This window comes from Engraulis encrasicolus, chromosome 16, assembly GCF_034702125.1.
Source record: "Engraulis encrasicolus isolate BLACKSEA-1 chromosome 16, IST_EnEncr_1.0, whole genome shotgun sequence".
Classification (NCBI taxonomy): Eukaryota; Metazoa; Chordata; class Actinopteri; order Clupeiformes; family Engraulidae; genus Engraulis; species Engraulis encrasicolus.
In genome coordinates this window covers 37,637,924-37,655,489 of record NC_085872.1, presented here as the reverse complement: position 1 = coordinate 37,655,489, position 17,566 = coordinate 37,637,924, and the positions used below count along the sequence as shown (strand labels likewise).

Sequence of the window (17,566 nt, the reverse complement as noted above, 5' to 3'; positions counted from 1 at the left end):
TCTGGGATGGAACATGGGTCAAGAGGCAGAGAGGAAGGAGAGAGAGAGAAAAGACGAGGCTTACACGTGTCATTGCAAATCCATGCCCTTAGGGCAGAGGTGAGCACTTCACTGCAGCTGTGTCAAAAAAGAAAAGATAACTCTCTCTCTCTCTCTCTCTCTGTCTTTCATGCTCCCTGTCTTTGTCTGTCTGCGTCTGTCTCTCTTTCTCTCTCCCTGTCTGTCACTCCATCTTTCATCCCAAAGCAATAGCATGGCATGGTGATACAAAAAGTCCTCAACTCAGCTCTCAGACACAGATCCCCCCCCCCCACTCCTCTCCTCTGCCCCATAAGCTTCACATTAGAATGGTGCACAGTGCACCTCCACTTGAGCTGAAAACGTGGAGGCCGAGGCCATGGAGCCACGAGAGAGAGAGAGAGAGAGAGAGAGAGAGAGAGAGAGAGAGAGAGAGAGAGAGCGAGAGAGAGAGAGAGAGAGAGAGAGAGAGAGAGAGAGAGAGAGAGAGAGAGAGAGAGAGAGAGCAGACACAGTGTCTCTGGCCATGAATGAGCCAGCAGTGTGGAGAGTGAATAGAGTGTGAATAACTGTGAAGAGTTGCCTGCTTCATTCAGGGAAACCATAGACTTCTCATGCTGAAACACACACAAGTCAAGCTCATAGAGAAACACTCACACCACACACACTCTCTCTCCCTCTCTTTTACACACGCACACACACACACACACGCTCCCTCTCTTTCACATACACACACACACACACACACACACACACACACACACACACACACACACACACACACACACACACACACACACACACACACACACACACGTTTGAATGACTGCTCTCTTTCCCACTGGTTCCTGGCTACTTAGGCACCATCCCCCCATTTCAAGTCTGCACACCCACACACACACACACACACTCTCTCTCTCTCTCTCTTTCATACACACACACACACACACACAAGCACGCACCACATACACACATTCTCTCTCACACTCACATGGACACCGACACACTGATGGTACACACAAGACAGTGAATAGCTATAAAAGCAACTTATCCACTCTCTTTCACAAGCCAGCCATGTTCTCCCTCTCTCTCTCTCTCCCTCTCTCTCTCTCTCTCTCTCTGCACTCATCCAGACGGTTTCTTTTAAATTTATGAGGGAAAAGCGACAATGGACCCCTTTGAAGTGCTGCAGCCCGGAGAACCCGAGAGCAAAAACAGAAAGAAAGAAAGAAAAAAGAAAGAACTTCCATTGCGACTTACCTTTCAAACTGGGACACAAGAGTCGAGTCTGGCAATTCTAGGATATTTCTCTCCTCTCTGCTAAAGCCCTGCGCAAGGCAACTGGCAGTAGTGGCGTGGACCGCTAAAGAAAAAAAAAAAAAAGAGTCTGATGTGGCCCCCCTTCAGAGGAGCCCGTGGCAGACCTGAGCACTCATCCTTTTGTGCAGGAATGCGGCCGAAGGGGGCTGAGTGAAGTTGCCGTGGGGTCCGACCGGCACCACTGTGTCAGCAGGGGACTGGCTGCAGAGTTCCAGTTCCAGGGGTCTCGGGACCTGTCTACTAGCCTGTCTGACTGTCTGCCTGCCTGCCCTAGCTGCTAACACGCTGTGCTACAATCAAAACGCTCAGCTCTGGGAAGCTTAAGCTCAGCCCCCTTCAAAACACAACTTCCTCAGTAATGGGGGAGAGGGAGGGAGCAGAGTCGGGGCAGAGTGAGAGGGAGAGAGAGAGGGAGGGAGAGAGAGGGAGAGAGAGAGAGGGAGAGAGGGAGGGAGAGGGAGGAGAGTAGCTCCATCAAGCCACAAGTCCTGGCATGGGACAGTCCTCCCATTTAGGCCCTCCCTCTCTGCCCCTCCTTCCTCTCTCTGCTGCCTCCCTCCCTCCCTCTGTCTCTCTGTCTCTCTGTCTCTCTCTCTCTCTCTCTCTCTCTCTCTCTCTCTCTCTCTCTCTCTCTCTCAACTTTAACCACACGCGCGCACACACACTCACACACACACACACACACACACACACACACACACACACACACACACACACACACACACACACACACACACACACACACACACACACACACACTACTACACTACACTAAAGAGAAAAGATATGGGTGGCTCTGGAGGAGGAGTGAAGAAATAACAGGAAAGCACATCCCCCCCTACACGACAGTGATATTTTAAGAATTCTTAACAACCAGTCCATGAGACTTTTATTGTGTGAAGGCAGGGTGAGGTTTATGTGTTCAAGCCAAAACAAACACAGAGACTCGAGTCACAAATACATACACGCACATTAAACAACTATAGCTTAACTTTAGCTTGAACTATCCAATACAACTACGAACTTCCTCCCCCACATATTCAACATTTACAGAAGACAACGCTGAACCTACGTGCGTTTTTTTCACGATACGTACACCTGCACATATTTTTGGGGGGTTATAGCTGCTCCGATAGGGCAGGTCTCAAGCTACGTCAAGTCACACACACACACACACACACACACACACACACACACACACACACACACACACACACACACACACACACACACACACACACACATACTGCTGCTGGTGTACTTGACAGACCTTTTTAATATTTATTTATTTTTCTTCAAAATGCTACTATTACTATGTCAGAACGCTATAAAGGACTTTTTAGGAAAAGCACAAAAGCACAACAATTACCTCTTAATGTATGTCCTCTACAAGTCTTCTGTTGTCCAGTCTTGCACTTTAAATGTCTGTATGAGCACTGTCTATGTCCATACTGTCTTAAGTCCATGTATAAGTACTGTCTATGTCTATACTGTCTATGTCCTTACCTAGATTAGTCTATGTCTGTATGGGAGAGCAAGAAATGTAATTTCAAATTCTTTGTATGACCAGTGCATGTAAAGAAATTGACAATAAAACCTACTTGACTTGACTTGACAAATGTACTTTATTGTGGCCCTGCCGTGGCCCAACGGTAGAGAACTGGGTTCCTACGCTGGCAACCCGGGTTCGATTCTGCCCCGAGTCATCTGCTGATCCTCCCCCATCTCTCTCTCCCACTCACTTCCTGTCACTGTCTCCAACTATTATATCAAATAAAGGAGAAAAAAACCCTAAAAATGTTTACTTTATTGTCAGAAATCTATGTAACAGGGTTATACAATGAGCTTGATCAGTCTCCAATGTGCAGGTAAACTAAACATATAGGCCTAATAAGATATTGACAATAATCACACACACCCACTGTGCAGTAAAAAAACGAACATACGGATACATGAATTTACATTCTTTCTCTGACACATTTACTCACGGTGTGTCTCAAGGGGTGAACTCTGGTCTCCACCTTTGTGTTCTTATCAGGCCTCAGACAAGTCTTATCAGCCCGTGGTGAGTGGCTGACCCCGTGCAGGATGATGCCCCACACGAGGACAGAGGGGGGAAACGTTGGCTAAAAACTGCAATCACTTAACACTCTGATTGCAGGAGTTGGCCCCTAGCCCTCAGGGGTTAGGACATCTGATCCTGATGGATAACCCATCACAGGGCACAGCAAAACACTGCCATTAGTAGAAAGAAAGAAAGAAAGAAAGAAAGAAAGAAAGAAAGAAAGAAAGAAAGAAAGAAAGAAAGACAGAAAAAAGCCACCAACCAAGGTGCTTGAAAGTTGGTGTGAAACAAGCCAAGAATGAACAAGTTATGTCACACGTTACGTCTTTCCCCCCCTTGCTTTATACAAGCTTAGCCATGTTAAGATCCTGGTCTTTGACAACCATTGATAACCATTGTCCTTTTGTACATCACTTGTGTTTCATTCATTTGTTTGCGCAAAGCTGTGGAATTTGCAGTTACATAATGTTAAGTTACCTGGTTTGCAACTCTTGATTGTCAGGAGAATCCTGGTTAATGATCCACCCCCATGCCCTTAACTGTTTCACTGACACCACACTGACACATCTGTGTGTATTTATGCACTGTTCTGCAATGCTCAGTGATGATTTGGTGTTTGTAAATTCTACCTGGCTCAATTGCATTTTGTTTGCTGACACCACGATGATTTGGATGATTTGAAATTTGTGATTTCCATACTGTCTCTCACTCTCTCAGTCCCATTATGGGGCTGCACCACTGTTTGGACGAGTGGGCCCCCTAGTGGCCATATACCTGTAAATGCTGAGCAGATCCCATTCATATAGTGCAGGGCCTCCCAACCTATTGCAGCTTGGGGCCCAGTTAATGTTTAGGGCCCACCTCTGACCATGTTGGCCAAATATACCTTGACACATCATATATAAGGGCCCACTAGAGGTCATCGTCCCTCGCACATTCAACTGTTAGCTCCACCCCTGGTCATGACAGGGCATCACAGGGCCTTTAGTAATGCACTACGACTTGGTCATTGCCATTCTGGTAACAGCAAATGTATAACGCCATGTCTTAACGGGTTAAGAAAGCAATTTAAAAGTCTTCTAGATCAGTGATCGTCAAAGTGTAGTCTGGGGACCACTGCTGGTCCGCGACAGAGCTCAGGTGGTCTGTGACTTCTGTGACAAGCTAGACGCAGGCTATATTTGTAACATTATTACAAAGCTAAACATAGCTGAAGTTATATTTTCACCACAATAAGAGAGTAAGTCAAGTGATCTGCATCGAAATTAGCAGTGTGACATTAGCGACTGTCAATTTAGTAGACAGGTGGTCCCTGAACATTTTTGGGGGAACAGAGTGGTCCTCAGTCTGAAAAATCTTGGGAAACACTGCTCTAGATGGATGAGATTCTCTTGAAATTGCCAAGATATTGGTCAAGTTATCACAGAATAAACACTTCGCTAAGCCAACAGGGTTGCAAGAAACATGTTCACAAAGTAACTGCCAAAGACTGATAAGAATTAAATGTGAAAACCATTTCTCTCCAGTGCTACCATGTTCCATAACTGAAACCTACATGGAATGCCCAGGGGGGAGATGTTACAGATTCTAAGGGCCCAAGTACTGACAGCACTATCAGGGGCCCTCAAGGGGGCCCAAAATCCAACTCCCACACACCCCCACATTGGTAAATTGGATTGTAAGTGGAGTGAGATTAAGCTACATACAAGGGTAATCTTATTTTAGGTGTGTTTTGGTGGAAGTGGAAAACAAAATTGTTAAATAAGACTATGTACCTCAGAATAATCTCATATACGTACATAGGCTAGACTAGAGTTTACTTATATACCTATTTAAGGGTCAAAGAACTAAGTGTTACAGAAAATAGCCTAGCTCCATAGGTGCCGGAAAGGGGGATGCCGTGATGCATTTGTATCCCCACTTTTGTGGTAAATGAGGTTTTCTTAACTTTTACTGCAGACAAATGAGTGGAGTGCAGCAGCACATTGTTATGAAGGGGAAAAAATGCACCACCACTTTAAAACTAATTCCATTGGTGCCCTTGGCCTAGCCCACATGATAATGTGACATCTGTCATTATTTTCTTTTCCACATATGTTGGCAGGATATTATTAGATTGACCTTGAACGTGAACTTTGCTTTCCAAAATAGGCCTAGCACCAGCAGTTTTAGTGGCCTGTCTATTAGGCCTATATAAACCCCCATATGACACTAAATGCAGTTTCATAGCAAGTGTAGGCCTGGAGTGTTTAATGGGCTTAGACATATTTTCCAGAAAATTATAATATTTCATGGTGCACCTGTTATGTTAAAAACACCATGGTGCACCTGTTATGTTAAAAACGCGAGAGCGCGCGCACACACACACACACCAAGAAAAAACAACCTATAAAAAGATAATAGGCTAGGCCTAGAAAAGCTGTAGAGGTAATAACTAGACATGACAAAAGCCCTCCCACTGATGCAAACAGACAATTTTGATTTTGTATTGTAGGCCCTATATTTTAAGTTGTCCATAGGAGTGAAAGTTTTCGTCTCCATGCGCATTGCAGGATGTTGTTTGTTCCAGCTGTTATCAGCTAGATTAGGCTAACGTATTTTAGGCTATGTCTACATTTTTGTCACAGTTCACTTCTCATTAATTTCATACAATGTTCATCATATAGCATTTACCTGTGGGCGGGTTTTGCGTAACGATGATCATCTCATCCTATATTCCTTTCCATCTGCAGGTTCACTACAGTCTGTCAGATGGATGGGAGTGGGGCGAACATTTCGGCAGTTCGCCCCTCATATCACCTCTCGGTTCCCCACTCCGCGTTTTTAATTTCCCCTCATGTGTAAACATATTTTGTGACCGTGGCACTGTGCTACCGCGAGCCGGTCAGTCACCACTGGACGCTGCTTAAATTAATGGCGGCCCCTCTGGAGGACGACACAGATCGCAGACCGATCAGAAGAGTCCGGTCCAAAAGCGATACGCCCTACCTCGTCGAAGCAAGATTTTCTCTAAACCTGGAGACAGGTAGGATGCTGGTGAATGTAGCTTGTCTATGCGGCGTTGAATATTACCCACGCATGGTCTTCGAAATTACACTTATTGGTGACAGTGCCGTTGATTTGAGGAGTTTGATATGCGACAAGCAGTTTGCTGGGCAAATCATTACGAATCTTTTCACTTTTGGAGGTTGATTTTCGTGGCGGCGGATGTCCAGGCGCCAGTCTATTGCGGAAAACGGGTGGTGCTTAGGTAAAATAAGTATCATTGTGACTGCTGGCTATGCGTAAAGACTTTAACGTAAGGAGAGTTTGGAAAACGTTTAGGCTGCTAATTTCGCCTTATTCCCACGTCTATGGGCTACTGTAAGGTTATTTTGCTGTCTTAATAGCCCACAACTGATGTGTCGCTCAGACAGAGTAGCCTGCTCATTTATTTGAATGGATTATTTAAATCAAAGTTGGATTTTGCGTGGGTCATGGTGGGCTACTTTTGTGTGTAATTTGATCAAGGTCGAAAACCATTTCTTGATCAAGTAGCCCCGTGGTTATTTGCACGTTGACTTGCATGCAAAATGTGTAGGCTACTTTTATTTTACGCCTGATCCAAGGTTTATGGCTCATTCATTGTGCAGATGTTTTACCCTACGAGGCATCCCTTGTTGCCATGGTGACTTGGCATACATGTAAGGCTGAGTCAGTAGGCTGAAGTATTAGGATAAGAATATGTGTAGGGAGGGATATGCTCTAATTGCTTCAGAATAAGTAGCCTACGCCAGATTCTGCCGTTATAATGAAGGGTAAGAATATAATAGCTAGGCACATTTTTTCAAGACTTCTCCGTTTCAGGTCTAATGTGTCCTCATTTGTAATATTCTGATTTACCAAAAGTCTATCAAAATCACAGATTTATCAATTTTGCATCGTTGGTAGCCTATTGAACGCTATTCAGGCAATGTTCTTGTTATAACATGTTTGTCAAACAGCTGCAGTGAATTGAAACAGTATTTTTTTTTTTTTTTTTTTACAATTACTGAGTGGGCTGTACGCTGTGAGAATTTGGGGCTGGAGAAATCTTCAGTATGCCAGCAGCTGCTTTGTAGGCCTACATGTTACTTGTCACTGTGTACAGTGGTACCACCACCTGAGAATACTGAAGGATTTTGAACCACAAAATTGGTTCTGCAGCATTGATTCTATGTAGCTGTAGGCCTAGTAAGTTACCTTCTCCTGGTGGCCATGCACACTGAATTTTGATACCTAGAGCCAACTTAATGTACAACATTTTGTCCAAGTACTAAAGGACTAAGGACTAAAATTGACCTTGGCATGCCAAATGTAACAAGCCTATAATAAATTATTGCTGTGGTGCACATTCAATCTAACCACACTTCAAATTCTTCATATCAACTCTTATTGAATGCCTTTGTTTCCTTTCTCTTTTTATTTCCTTTGTTTTGTATTGCAGGGAATTACATAGGCAACAGTATGAAAAGGAATGAGGGTAGCCATACAATCACATGTAGCGCAGGTATAGCTGATGTGTCTTGCATATCCATGGTGGACAGATCAGTCTCTACATCAGTGGTGTTCCCTGAAATCCGTGTGACTTCAGATGATTAGCACAGCAGTAAGATGGGCCTTTTTGCTTGTAGTTGTGTCCTTTAAACATGAGGGCCCAGGCTACAACTTTGAACCATTTTCAAGGCAACCATCTTATCATATGGATAGCTGTGAAGTGTCTGCCGGTCTTTGATGATGCAATGGCACTATGAGCAGCTGTAACGATGCAAATAGAGGTGCTCCGATTGCTCGGCAGCCGATCATGACCGGCCGATAATGGCCAAAAATAGCCTGATCGGTGATCGGAAAAACATGCCGATCAAAAAACCGATCCAGAGATATTAAATTCCTCACGCAACCATTTTGCCTTTACACCTGGCGCTGCCTGCATGTAGCCTAGGTGCTGGCTCTGCACAGCTGCTGCACCAAAATAAGGCATCTTTACCTGTCTTTAACTTTTTGGAATTCCTTCCTTCATTTTCACCATTTATAATAATATAATCTGCATCAACAATGATCTGATTTTCCGATCCATGCGCCGTTTACATGACTTGTAATTTGCGAATGACGTGTCAGTCTCGCCATGTTCGCTATTTTGAGTTACAGCCTGTCAGCACGCAACAACTAAACGTTTCCAAAACAATCATCAACGGTATTGTTTTTAAAGTTGTAGCCTAATGGACAGTCAGGTCATTCGTTTGTAGTCGCTGCAACACCGAACAGAGGGAGAGTGGACGGTGTGAAACTCAATGAGTCTGTGCAGGGAATTCTACAATCTATGACAGTGTTACAGAGAAAGAGCTTTCCTCGCAGACACGCTGTGTTGTGCGTGTTGCCTGTTCTTTCAAGGGAAGTTTTTTTCTTGTTTTTGTGTAGGCCTATGTAGAATCTCAAGTTTTTCAGTCACAATGTAATTTGCGATAGACTACTTCTCGCCAGTTAGCCATTTTGCGTTATAACCTGTGTAGTTGCCTCGGCCAGCACGCGACAAGTTCACGTTGTCCGCACAAGCATGGCAACGTTATTGTTTTCAACGTTGTAATTGACAGTCAGTCGATTAGTTTGATAGTCTCCGAAACGCCAAACGGCGACAGGTGAGGGGAGAGGGAGAGAGCTCAGACTCAAACGGTCGCGGAGCACTGCAGCTGTGGACAGTGAGTGACAGAGAGGGGAGGGGCTCTCCTCACGAGGCTGCTCATTTAAAGCGACAGGGTTTTTTCTCGTATGCAGAAGACGAGAGACTGAGATCCAGGTGTCTGAGCTTCAATTCAATCTTAAATAGTTTAGTAATTATATGCAATGACTTATAAATTGATGTAATGTTTCAGTTTCAATTCAATCTTAAATAGTTTAGTAATTATATGCAATAACTTATAAATTGATTAATACTGTAGACTTACTTGTAGGCTATATTACCAACACTAGTCTGAAAGAGCTGAAAGATAATAATAATAATAATAATAATAATAATAATAATAATAGCCTAATAATAATAATAATAATAATAATAATAGCGTAATAATAGGCCTACATTGTGAAAGCAACATGTGCAAATTAAGATTGATTGGTTTATGGGCAGAAATGGTATTCAATAAGGTTAATTAATAGGCTATTAAAAAAATAGGAAATAATTTCTGTGATCGGCAATGATCGGTGATCGGCAGATAAAGATTTTTGGTGATCGGTATCGGTGATCGGGCCAAAAAATGGTGATCGGAGCACCTCTAGATGCAAAAGACTAAGATCCTCCTGCTGCATCTCGAATCTATGAGTAGAGATGGGCAGAAAACAAGCGAAGTTGGTGAAGCAAAGAGAATATATGAAAAGTGAGCGAGAGTGTGTGTGAGAGAAGAGAGCAGGACCACGTAAAAGAGAAACTGAATGGGGAGGACGCAGAAGAGTAGTCACCATTGCCAAGCAAAGAAAAGGGAAGGGCGGAGAGTGTACAGAGAAAGACATTTAGCAGGTTGCTCTGTGGAGAGGGAGAGGGAGAGAGAGAGTGGGGGGGGGTGAGCAGAAGGTAGGTGGATGGGAAGGGAAGGGGGGGTATGTGCAAACAAGGTCAGTATCTGAGGAGCCCCACTGTGTCTCTGCACTGTTCCGCTGGGCCTCTTTAATGAGGCGACTGCCCTGCAGAGAGAGACCCACTGCGAGAGTGCTAGATGTCATGTCAAGAACATCTGAGGCCCAGCGATGTCATTCATTTGCCAGTCTGTCTTGTGATGTAGCCCCATGTAGTGCACACTGACCTGTTCCATCTGTGGAAACGCTGTAGTAGTCGTCAAAAGGACTTCACTGCCATAGTACTACACTACAATGACAGTAACACAGGGCCTTTAGTAATACATTACGACGTGGCCATTGCCATTCTGGTAGAAGCAAACGTAATAACTTGGGGGGGGGTTAAAAAGCATTTAAGAAAGTCCAACTGGGAAACGCCAACTCCCATTGTCATTATGACACAGCACTCCAGAGCACACAAATGATCACTGCACACTGCACAGAACGAAATTGCATTTATGCCTCACCCATGCAAGGGGGCAGCCCCCATGGCACCCCAAGGGAACAGTGCAGCAACAGTACCATGCTCAGGGTACCTCAGTCATGGAGGAGGATGGGGGAGAGCTAGCCTGATTATCATCGACGTTCCAATCTCTTCAAGACTTGGTCTGACCAAGAGCATAACAATGAACGTTTCCCAAACGGCATGGTTGACCTGCCTCCCTTGGTTTGCTTATGGTTGTTTGCTTATCAACAAAGTGGGAGGAGCTCCCGTATTTGCGGGAACTTAAAAAGTACTTGCATTGCTCTTGACTTGACTAGTTGCAATTCTGAAAGTGTTGCGTCGCTAGGAGGGCACAGCCTGGCTAGGGGAGAGCAGAGCGCCCTCACCGTTTACCCCTGACTGCCCTGCCCTTTGTGACACATCTGAGGTTGGGGCCATGACTGTACGTCCTATTCATGTCCCATGGGGCCACAGGCAGGCATCAATCAGACAGGAGAGAGTGGGAAAGGTTGCACTGTTTGTCCTGAGAGTTAAAAGTGACAGATTGGACACATCTAGTGTTTACTAGTGTTTACCGTCTCTCACATACTGTACTGTATGTGTGCATCCAGCCATATGTAGAAGCAGATATGGCATGCCTGCTCTCTGTCATGTGTGCAATCACAGGCACACACACACACGCACGCACACACACACACACACACACACACACACACACACACACACACACACACACACACACACACACACACACACACACACACACACACGCACACGCACACACACACACACACACACCCAACTACAGTAAGCAAGTTCTGCAGGATAGACATACTTTACAGGCCCCCATTACTGCTGAGGTGGGCAAAGAGACTCACACCGCCATGGCCGTAACTACCATTGAGGACACAGAGGTCATGTCTATTGTATTTTTCTTCAGAAAATGTGTCTATGATGAAAATCGATAGGCTATATGATCAACAATGATAAATTCAGTCTGTATACGCCACCCCCATTTATCCTCAAGGCAGCGATTAATGAAAACAAACTTAAGAGTTTGACCGAAGTGTTGAAAGCATCCTAAATGTACAGTATGCAGTAAGTGCGCAGTATTTGACCTCGGTATTTGAAAATGTCTGTTTACGGCTCTGCACACCGCCCTGGTGAGATTGTATTGATCAGGTGTCAACAAAGTGTTTGCACAACAGCACCTCTCTACCGTGTCAATGAAATGGCACACCTCTCAGTTTCCACTTGCACCATGTCAGTTGCATGAAATCAGATTCTTCTGAAAGAAAGAAATTCTGAGGGTGCTGTGGTGTAGCGCGCTAAGGGACTGTACAATATGTGGGCGACCCGGGTTGAGAAATGAACACTTTCCTCCTGCAGCAAGTAATCAACATGGAAATCTGTGAAGCGTCAAAAGATTCAGATCAAGTAGTACGTAGAGAGCAAACCTTCCTTTGTCTTTTCTGACTACCTTTGACAGAGAAGCACAGGATACTAGGTCCACGGGCACTGCTTGTCATCAGAGTTGACACTAGCACAACACTGTCAAATTGTAGGAACTGATTGATCTCAGATGCTAGTCACTTCATAATGGCTTCAGACGCAGTGATGAGCACAGTGGTTGTTTAAGTAAGACTTTGTAGTGGTGGAAGAATTTGATATGAGCCTTAGATAAAAGTCTGTCTCATCCCCTACTTCAAATCATGCTCTGATCTCTGTTGTTGATTGAGCACATTTTAATAGACTTGTAGGGGCTGCTTGCCTCAAGTAGAAACATGGCTTACAAAGTTATATGGTGAGATACATGATAAAATAGGAATAAGTGCTGAATGCAATGGCAACCATGACACTGCACTTAGACTTATCCGACTCATGGGAGGTGGACTGATAATATCGTGAGAGAATGTGCTGTATTTCTAGAAATTTAGTAAACTTGAAATTCGAGCCATTTTGTTTTGTTTGGGCTTTACTTGTTGGACTTGTTGGATGATATTTAATTGGCTTTTGACTGAAATCACTTGAATGTGATAAAAGTGGCTTTTAGACGGGTTTGCATCTGAACTCTCCAAATTCTTCTTAGCCGAACCCTATTTAAAAAAAAAAAACGTATAAAAACATTTTGGAAAAGTCTGTTTTAGACATTAGTATGCTCACAACCAAACAATAATGTAGAGATACTAAGTCAGACTATTGAGAGAAGGGATGGGTGCACATCCATTTTTAACATGATAGTACACAAATAGTCATTTGTCACAATTAAACAAACATATTTGCCTTTTATGAAGTGCAAAATCAAATTTCTTTACATATCCATGTGATACTGGAGTCAGCTGTTTGTTGTTGTATATGCCTATGTGCAGTGCAAAATCGATGTTGCAAGTTGAGCTGTCATCACCTATGCCAGAGGTAAAGAAAAATAGCTTCAGGCTATGAAGCATCTGGTACATCCACCTATACAGTGTGCTAAGAGGACTGACTGTAATCTGCCCTTCCACAGCATAATGCCTCTAACTGAATGAACATGAAGTTATGACTGGTGGTGTGTTTGTGTGTGTGTGGGTGTGTGTGTAGACTACTACCGTACGAACTAATAGTGTGGTGAAGTTGGGATACTATATTGATCCCAAAGGACTTTGTGGTATCCAGTTGTACACATAACACAAATTGCGCATATCACACCTGTTCATATCACACATTTTCACTTAACTGTCAAGGGAAGGGAATGAGAGCTTTTGCGTGTAATTAGCCTTTATATTTCTATGCACGGGTATGATTCTTAGTACGGTATGTCAGTACCAGTATATGGTTCTCTGTAGTGTACGAATGACACATAACGGCAGAGACCTAATATTCTGTAAACATCAATCATTGTTCTTTTAAATAATTGTTTTTGGTCTTTTACGACTTTATCGATGACAGGACAGCCCGAGAGGTGGACAGGAAGCGAATGGTTTAGAGAGACAGGGAGGGGTCGGCAAACGACCCGGGCCGGGAATCGAAGGGCAGGCAAGTGCCCCACCGGTTGGCCACGGCAGGGCCAAACATCAATCATTGTTCACAAGAGGCAGAGACAGGTTTGTGCTGCGCGGACGAGCCTGAGCCACTTCCTGCTTGGTATTACTCCTTTGGTGGCCCTTTTGGCAGAGGACTAGACTGACATGGATCGAACTGACAGAATATTTCAGATTAGAGGTGTCCGATAATATCGGCCCACAGATATTATCGGCCCGATAATAGCATAAAATGTCATATCGGTCAATATCGGTATCGGATTTTTGGCCTATCAAAACCGATATAATAATGTTTGAATTACTGTACACTTTTCTCCTTAATTATTTTTCTATTTTGCACAGACGATGTTAATAATTGGAATGTTTAGTTGCATTCGAGAATGCATCTAGTGGGGCATTACAATAAAATTAAGCATATTTTGTTCCATAACAGCAGATTTGTAATGTTACCTAAAATTTGTTATGAGGAAAAATAACCCACATATATCAGCATCGGTATCGGTCGATATCCCAATCGAAAATTGAGAGTTGGACAATATCGGCATATCGGATATCGGCAAAAAAGCCAATATCGGACATCTCTATTTCAGATATTGTTTTTGTGTGTTGTATTGCAACAGCCAACAGCACATTACATGTTGTTCATGTTTTTGCAAGAGCGGGTGTAGATGGCGGTGTGGGTCTAGAAAAGCTAGTGGAGTCGTCATGTCATCTGTATACAAGCCACACATTTCAGGTGATACCATCTGTGTGTGTGTGTGTGTGTGTGTGTGTGTGTGTGTGTGTGTGTGTGTGTGTGTGTGTGTGCCTGCGTGCATGTGTGTGTGCGTGCGTGCGTGTGTGCATGCGTGTGTGTTGGTGTTTATGTGTGTATCCTGCCTTTTGTGTAATGTATTATTGTGAGATACTGACGGGCTTAGGCTGCTCGGACAGAATGCAAATAGAAGTCTGCATTGCAGAGGGTGGATAGTACACACACACGCACACACACAAACACACACGCACACACACACACACACACACACACACACACACACACACACACACACACACACACACACACACACACACACACACACACACACACACACACAAAGGCATTATGAAGTTCATGGCATATGCATGCATGTAGGTGTGTGTGTGTGTGTGTGTGTGTGTGTGTGTGAAGTGGTGTGTGAATGTGTGTGTGTGTCCAATACATGTGGAGCTGTGGGTGTGCGCTGAGCAGTGTCCACACACTATTTAAATATTTGAAATTCACAGCGTGTGGTCCCACTGCTTCCAGCAACTGTCTGGTGCTCTACCTCATGGGAGCAGCGCGCTGCCTGCCTCAAGACAGACGTCCCTTCTTGCTTGCATCCCCCCATCTCTCTCTTTCTCTTTCTCTTTCTCTTCCTTTCTCTCTCTCTCTCTCTCTCTCTCTCTCTCTCTCTCTCTCTCTCTCATTCCATTTTCATTGCACTCATGACTCAGCACTAGAGATGATGTGCTGCATGCATGTGTTATGCCTTTAATATTGTATGATCTCCAATCAGACTCTTCCTACAGTACTCACAACTACACACCTCTTCTTGTCTGCCCCCTCCGGTCTTTCACAAGTCGTTTCCCCTAGTATGACTGTAATGTATAGAGGTGTCAACAATAATCGGTTCGGCAATGCATCACAATGCGGGGCAGGACAATTCAATAATCGATTCAGCAAATGCCATAATCGATGCGCCATATTTTTTCAATTACTTTCATGGGCATTTCCAGAACAAATGATATTTAAAGCACTTCAAATCATTGAAAGCTGCAGGGCTGATACACACAACAGAAAATAACATGTTTTTTTTAGTATACCTGACTGATTAAATTGCCTCATGACTGCTGAAAATTTTGCCTTGATTTCAGTAGAACTGCTATGCATTGCAATGCATCGTAGAATCGGACTGAATCGATTCGAACCGAATCGTTACATTCCGAATCGTAATTGAATTGAATGGAAAGGGCAGTGCCAATGCACACCTATCCTCTAGTAATCTAATCTGTATCGATACACTTGATGGAGTATCACTGCATAATGAAGTACTCACAGTATCTCAGGTCAGGGGCAAATATCATATTCTGAAAAGGGAAGGGTGCTGGCAAAATTAGCTGGAGGTGACAGGTGACTCTAGGACTGGTTATTATTTGCTCCAATTGTCCCACCCCCACTCCACTCCACCCCACTCCCCGTACTGTAGCACACATTGCTCAAGTAGAACTGATATAAAGTGGGCACACCAATGTGCATCGATTGCACATTTTCACAACAATTGCGCAATTGCACAACACATTTCGGCAATAGGCAATAAAAAACAACAGTTGGTGCAAGGTATATTTTCGCCCCTTTTTCGTCTATCATTTGGGTCAGCACTTTTACAAAATTGAAGCAATATTGAGTGAAGCTTGCCCTCAGCTACAATTGACTTTCAAGTTGAAATGAGCAAACCCCACTGTTGGCGCTTCTGCAGTGCCTTCCATAAACAACATTGGCTGACTTTGTCAGTTTGGTCTTTTCTCGCTTAACTTCCGCACACTGTCCCCAGTGTTCCTGCTGTTTGATTATTTTTTTATTTTCTCTTGCTTGTCTTTTTTTACATATGCTTCCTACAGACTTGTGCTACCTAGCTGCATCAGTGCTGCTGGTAGCCTGTCCACGAGCGAGCAGTGTGCAAGGCAGCCCAGCCAAGACGAGTTTAGCACACAGCACACAGACTGCAGTCATCCATCCTGAGATCAGCCGGGCACAGGCACAGGCACTGTGTGTGTGTGTGTGTGTGCGTTAGGGGTGGTACGGTTCACAAAATTCACGGTTCGGTTCATATCACGGTGTCAAGGTCACCGTTTTTTTTGGTTCTCTACGGTTCTTTTTTTTAGTTCATGATAAATGGTGCACTGGGAATATTACAAATATTTATATAACTGCAGTTATAAAGTGATTATGCGCAAGTTGAATTTGACCTTTTGCATGTGTCTGAGAACTGTCTCTTGTGCTAACCTGCGCTTGCACTTAAACTGTCGTCAGCTGATGTGTGCTGTCTGAGCGTTCCAAATGCCCTCTTTCAATTGGCTAATAGAATTGGACTTATCACAAAATATCCTACATATGGTTTGTATAGGCTTATAATGTGAAAATGGTGTGATTTTAATTGTCATCCTCTGATTGGTCTTATATGCTAATGTTTTAATCAGAGAGACTGGATAAGATACTCCTAGAATCTCTGTTTTACATATTTTTCTGGGCAGTACATGAATTGCGGTTTGCGACGGATTGCACGGTTCGGTTCGGTATGTGTGTGAATTGTACGGTTTCGGTTTTCGGTGCGGTTTGTGCTATCCCTATGCGTGCGTGCGTGCCTGCATGCGTGCGTGTGTGTGTGTGTGTGTGTTTGTGTGTGTGTCTGTGTGTGTGTGTGAACAGGGAAGACGACAAAAGGGACCAAGGGGACAGTAGTCCAAGGCCCAGGGGGAGGGGGCCCGATAATTGGACCCTTGTTACATTGTACACCTCGAGCTCAAGATGGCATCGGCCAGCTGTCTGTTACTGTAAGCCCCTTGGAAATGACCACACTCGCTCTGTCACAGAGAGGCAGGTGTTGGACAGCCCTCCTCTGCTGGATTGCTACACACCAATAAACAAACACACACGGTTGAATGAAAACACAGATTATAATAGACACTCATTCAAAATAAAAAAAAACCCACACAGACATGAATGACACATGTGCATTCTGCTATTATTTTCATCCGAGTGAGATAACATCCTAGTAGAATGTTGCTGGAAAGATATTTAGTGTCCTGAGTTTTTGAGTTGTCAGTTGCTGTTAACTGATCAGATATCTATTCAGTTGAATGATTATTTTTTATTGTGTAAAGCAGTCTTACATATATGTATACAATGCCGCACAATCCCAACCATAACACCTTCCAATATGCACCACATCCATGTCCGTCTACTTTATCTTCCTCTCAATACACACACACACACCCCCGCGCGCGCGCACACACACACACACACACACACAGACACGCACATTACACATACAGTGAGTA

General features: G+C 44.0%; 2 protein-coding genes across 3 annotated transcripts in view; one reads left to right on the top strand and one right to left on the bottom strand.

Annotated features, from left to right (window-relative positions):
• Positions 1–1,631, bottom strand: part of LOC134465732 (tensin-3-like) — a 61,364-nt gene extending 59,733 nt beyond the window's left edge. For both annotated transcript variants that reach the window (XM_063219559.1, XM_063219560.1), the window contains exon 1: positions 1,279–1,631. The gene's annotated coding sequence lies outside the window, so the exon portion shown is untranslated. The remainder of the gene's footprint in view (positions 1–1,278) is intronic.
• Positions 1,632–6,316: 4,685 nt separating this feature from the next.
• The window catches only part of LOC134465731 (phosphatase and actin regulator 1-like), an 89,648-nt gene continuing 78,398 nt past the window's right edge, over positions 6,317–17,566 (top strand). Inside the window, exon 1 of the mRNA XM_063219558.1 lies at positions 6,317–6,428. Within this exon, the coding sequence (XP_063075628.1) occupies positions 6,317–6,428 (112 nt within the window). The remainder of the gene's footprint in view (positions 6,429–17,566) is intronic.